The sequence below is a fragment of the Helianthus annuus genome, chromosome 11 (assembly GCF_002127325.2).
Source record: "Helianthus annuus cultivar XRQ/B chromosome 11, HanXRQr2.0-SUNRISE, whole genome shotgun sequence".
In the NCBI taxonomy this organism is placed as follows: domain Eukaryota; kingdom Viridiplantae; phylum Streptophyta; class Magnoliopsida; order Asterales; family Asteraceae; genus Helianthus; species Helianthus annuus.
In genome coordinates, this window is record NC_035443.2 from 36,425,677 (window position 1) to 36,431,247 (window position 5,571).

The 5,571-nt window shown below is 36.3% G+C and overlaps 1 protein-coding gene across 1 annotated transcript; it reads left to right on the forward strand.

Moving 5' to 3' along the window:
- Window positions 1–1,345: 1,345 nt before the first annotated feature.
- On the forward strand, window positions 1,346–2,640 carry LOC118483998 (zinc finger BED domain-containing protein RICESLEEPER 2-like). Its single transcript, XM_035979845.1, has 3 exons — window positions 1,346–2,234; window positions 2,296–2,514; window positions 2,591–2,640. The coding sequence occupies exons 1-3, from the start codon at window positions 1,346–1,348 to the stop codon at window positions 2,638–2,640; spliced, it is 1,158 nt and encodes a 385-aa protein (XP_035835738.1).
- Window positions 2,641–5,571: the final 2,931 nt, after the last annotated feature.

Consider the following 5,571-nt stretch of genomic DNA (forward strand, 5'->3'; position numbering starts at 1 on the left):
TAACTAAATTTGATGACAGTTAACTTACCCCAGCCTAAATTTGATGATAGTTAACTAAATTTGATGACAGTTAAGTTACCCCAGCCGCATAACTAAATTTGGTGACAGTTAACTTACAAGCACTAAAAGTTAAAGTGTTTCATTAAGCAGCCTGCAGCCTCATATTTTTGTAAATATTTGACTTCAATAATCATATATCTTCTAGACATCTAAGTTTGATGACAGTTGATTAGTATGTAAACTAATGACATCTAAGTATGTAAACAAAGTGACACATTTAAATGAAATCTTTGATACCTTTACCTGTTTAATGATTACGTAATTGATTGTATGTTTTATGACAAACTGTAGATGGATTCACCAAATATCGACATCGAGAATGTATCAAGCGAGGATTCTCACGTGGACGGAAGAGGAAAGAGGAAGTCACAAAATGTCGAAAAAGAAACTGCAAAAAAGAAAATTAAGACCACAACAATGAAGAAAACGACAGGAAAATCTACTGTTTGGATTGATTTTGAGAAGTATAAAGATGAGGACGGAAACCAACGGGCAAGATGCAAGCATTGCTCGAAAGATTTGGCTGCGGACCCGTATAAAAATGGTACATCGGCGTTGAGTAAACACAGTAGGAGATGTGAAAAGCATCCGGATCGATTAAAAAACCAAAGCAATATTTTCTTGAAAAAAGGCGATGATGGCGAGGGCGGTAGTGGTGAGGTAAAGGCATGGAAGTATTGTGCAAAAAAGAGTAGAAGAGCCATTGCAGAGATGGTGTTAATAGACGAGGTCCCGTTTTCAACAGTTGAGCATTAGGGATTTAGAAGGGTTATAGAAAGTTTTAATCCGACTTTTAAGATGCCAAGCAGGTTTACAATTGTGAGGGATATTGGGGAGATATTTTTAGAGGAAAAGGGGAAGTTGAAGTCATTTTTTGCAAAGAATAGCACACGGGTGTGTCTAACCACAGACACGTGGACTTCAAGTCAGCTGGTTAACTATATGTGTGTTACAGCTCATTTTATAGATGACAATTGGGTGTTACACAAAAGGATAATCAACTTCAAGCAAATATTCAGCCACAAGGGAGACGAGATAGGTAGGTCCCTTATTCATTGTTTAAAAGAATGGGACATTGAAAATGTGCTGACCATTACTTTAGATAATGCGTCAGCTAATGATGTTGCCATACAATTTCTAAAAAATAGGTTAAACAACCTCTTGTTCGACAGGAGATACTTGCACATCCGATGTATGGCGCATAATCAATCTGATTGTGAAAGACGGCTTACGTGATGGGTCAACATGCATAGATCGTATCAGAGATGCAATTCGCTATATTAGAATGTCTCCTCAGCGATTAGACACTTTTAAAAAATGTGTTAAGGCAGAAAAGATCAAAAGCAAAGCATTCATAGGTATAGATGTGGCTACAAGATGGAAGTCGACTTGGGAGATGTTAGACAAGGAAGAAAAATTTGAGAAGCCGTTTAACAGATATGATGTGGATGACCCAAATTATAAAAATGATATGGGTGATGATGCTCCTAGAGTTAGTGACTGGAACTACGCGAGACAATTGGCAAGTGTGTTAGAATTGTTTCAGCGTAAAATTGCCAACGCTTCTGCTACAAAAACAGTTACCGTTAATTTATTTTTTAACGAGGTTATGGATATAGACAAGCATTTAAGGAAGATGAAAGACGGATCTGACTTGGAAGGTAAACTTATGGGTGCTAAAATTCACCTGAAGTTCGACAAGTACTGGAGAAATCTACCGACTGGCAGATCATTTAATTACATTCTGTATTTTGCTGCAAATTTAGATCCGAGATTAAAGGTTCGTGTTATTCAGTTTGGATTTGAGAGAATATTCAGGGCTGAAAAAAAAGACGATGAGACAGAAGATGACTTGAAGAAACGAGTTAAAATTGTAGTTAATAGTATAAAGGATGAATTGAAGCTTTTGTATGAGCATTATGCATCAAGCAGTGAAAAACAAGGTTCAGATAAAGTTTCACCAAGTCAGGAGAACTCTGAACCATCATCACTAGGAGAGAGTGACTTTTTTACAGAATTTAAAGCGGATGGTGGTTCTACATCTTATAACACCAAGTCAGAACTTGAGAGGTACCTAGACGATGGAGAAGAGGCCCATTACAAGGGATTTGATATTCTGGGTTGGTGGAAGGTTGCATCTTCAAAATACCCTGTACTAGCGAAAATGGCGAAAGGTATGTTTACTAATTAGTAGTTTGTTTTTATTACTTATAATAACATGATAGTGTTAATTAGATTTTCTTCCTATCACTATAGACATATTGGCTATCCTGGTATCCAGTGTTGCTTCTAAGGAGGCGTTTAGTACAGGCGGAAGAGTTGTCGATACTTATCAAACTACTTTATCAACTCCGATTATCGAGGCATTAATATGTACAGAGGATTGGATTCGTGCATTAATTAAAAAGAAAATCTACATCGAAGATTCGGTTGAGTTCGATGACATTGGAAAAGGTAATTTTGACATACACCGAAATACATCCTTGTTTGTTGTTTACGTTGTATTTATCATTATATTTTTTTCGTGTAGAAATTTATGATAAAGTGGAACCGGATCACATGAATATCGATGTCGATTAACGGATGGTTGGAGATGGATACGGAAAAAGGAGAAAGGAGTAAAAGTAGTGTCGGTTTAAGTTCATTTGCTTTGGACTTTGAGGATTTTGTTTGGATTGCTTACATTTGTTTAGGATTATGTTTGAAGTTTGTTAATACTTTTTGAAATTTTTGGATGTTTGAATTATTAGCTTTTAATTACAATGTTTTGGTAACACATTTGGTCAATTTTTTTCACTCAGACATTTTATCGAACACTTGGCATGCAACAAAATTAATCAAGGATAGTAAACACTATATTGAAGCATAAACACCCTATCAATCAAGAAATAATTTCAATTTCGTATCAATTAGTACACACCTACTTATTTAACATTGGAGTCAATAATCCAAACCTCCTGCAAACAATAACAAGAACAAAGTAGGGGTGAATCTTACATATGTTCAAGGGGATGATAAAGCAACTGAACTTCGTGCTCTGATTCTGAAGGTGAAATTGAATGCTCTGATTCTGATCTCATCCCAAATTACCTCTGATTCTGAAGTTGAATGCAATTGTTTCGATTTGTAGCTTGTAAACTGTTTACTGTTAAATGATCTTTCCTTCATCGGTTCGATGTTTAAATCCAGAACCGACATACCCGATTATGCAACTACCCGGAACCGACCCTGTTATATAGGGTACTGATTCAGTTCCTTTTTTTATACTTTTCCGGTTCTCGGGTCGGGTCGGGTTCTCAAAGGGTCGGGTCGGGTATGGACATTTGCTCACCCCTACATACTACAAAGATCTGCTAACCCAAGTCAAAACTTTGGAGCAGTTTTCAAAAGATCTCTGTCAAAATTGATCAGAAAGAGCTGATGAAACCTTGAGGAAATATTATCTTGATAATTTCATGGCTTACAAAACATACAAGGGAGAAAGTACCAGTACAAAGAATGGACCATCAGTGAGCTAGAAAGTGAAACAGCCAGAATTCAAGATATGATCAAAAACAACGTGAAGCAGACTCCTCCTATCTGGGCAAAGTTTAAGAAAAATGTACCAGATAGGACTCTGCAGCTGAAGAGAATGAAAGAAGAGTTAATAACAGCTAATTTTGGGTCAAGGAACCAAGTGGCAAGGTGGAAAGAGGATAAAGTGTTCGCCTCTTACAAAAAGCTGGAAGAATTAAGAAAGAAAAATCCTAATGTTCCACAAAAGCATGTTTACCCTGAAGCAGTGGTTCCAGCTAAGCCACAAAAGCTACAAATCAGGAGATCCACTGCTCCACCTGCTGCCATCCTTTACCAAACAAGGAAACAAAAGCAGATGGATGCAGAAACAGAATCAGATAAAGCAGCAGGGGATTACGTTGTAAAAATAGGCCTTAAGCAGATGATAGGAGAAAAACTTGAATTGACACAAACTACAAATACTGCTCAGCCAGTCATTACCAGGCCACCATCTCCAAACTCATCATCGATAAAACCTCTCCCAAGAAACCCACTGGATTCAAAAATTTAAAATTGGATATCTGACAAACAGACCTAAGTATTGACTCTGATCAAATCCAGTGGTGAGGTGAAGAAAATATCAAGGGAACAAGCACTGAGCCTGGGTGTTGAAGGTCTGCAAGATCTCCTTGATCTTACACTGTGCAGGGATGAGGATAATACAGATTCCTTGGACTTTGAATTACAATTCAAAGGGCAAGTCAGGGAATTATTGATGAGGCAATAAAGATTCATAATATAGACATCATTGATGGAAATGAGCCTGACTACTTTGGTGAAGGTTGAATAGGGATGTCTGTATTTGAAAGTTATTGTATAAGAATGTCTATTTTTGTAATTTTCTTTGAATTGGTGTGAATTCTTTAATACTACAAGGGAAATGTGATATTTGGGTTTGTGTTTTACAGTTTATAGCAGAGTTAAGATTATTAGGTCTGTTAATGTTTGCGGTTATATAAGAAATTTTATGTATTTGTGAATTTGGTATGTAACTGAATTGACTTTGAAAGTCAAATGTGAAAGAAACATGGTTGACTTGACTGTTGGCATTGTTTGTTAATCGTGATTTGTAATAAAATACACTTTGAGCTTTTTTTTGAGCCGTTTAATATGTTATCCTTTTAGTGAATTTTCTTTTCAAGTTGTCCCATCTAAGATAAAACACACGATTAAATCATATGGTCAAATTGTTAAGGGTCTTGATGATTTAAGATGCTAATTGTGTGCTGTCTATTAGCTAATTGTTTGTAATTTATGTTAACAGTGTTTATATGTTAACAGATGTTGACCAAAAGTCAAACAGCTGTTGGCGAATAGTGAAACAGATGTTGACCTTAAGTAGATGTTTGGTTTCAGGCCAAATATCTCTTTATGAGCAAATGATGGAGAGTGCAAAACATGGGTGTTAAACGTGCTTATCTTACGTGATTTAATATGTTTTACGTGATGATATGCTTGGAATATGTTAATTGCGAGTGTTTGTGCTTTTACAGGTAAAACGCGTAAGTTGGTGAGGTTACGGAGTTTAAAGAGAAAGCAAGGTAAACGGTGATGTTTGAGATGTGTTTCGAATCATAAACCATCTTTAATGTGCAAGAGATATAAAAGCTTGAGTTAGGAGGGTATCTTCATCAAATTGTCATCATCTTATTGTTTAAAAGTTACTAATTGAAAAGAGGCATTAATTGAGAGGGACCACATGCATGGCAAATGTTGTAAGCAGATTAATTAATTTTGGGGGGCTTCAAAGCTTATCATCATCATCGAATATTGGGCAGCCAAGATACAATTCTATGGACTTCTTAGGAGAATTGGGGGTTGTGCACACATGAAAAGGCAAAATATAAAACATAATTATCATCATCATCGCAGAGAAAAGGAGCAGCCGACACAATTAACACGTGGATTTTTGGGGCATTTCTTTGAGAATTCATTATCAATATTCACGTGGCTTGA

Coding starts and splice junctions, on each gene's coding strand:
- LOC118483998 (XM_035979845.1), top strand. CDS start 1,346: ATGTCTCCTCAGCGATTAGACACTTTTAAAAAATGTGTTAAGGCAGAA. Junction 2,235..2,295: donor ACTAGCGAAAATGGCGAAAG/GTATGTTTACTA, acceptor AGTGTTAATTAG/ATTTTCTTCCTATCACTATA. Junction 2,515..2,590: donor GTTCGATGACATTGGAAAAG/GTAATTTTGACA, acceptor TTTTTCGTGTAG/AAATTTATGATAAAGTGGAA.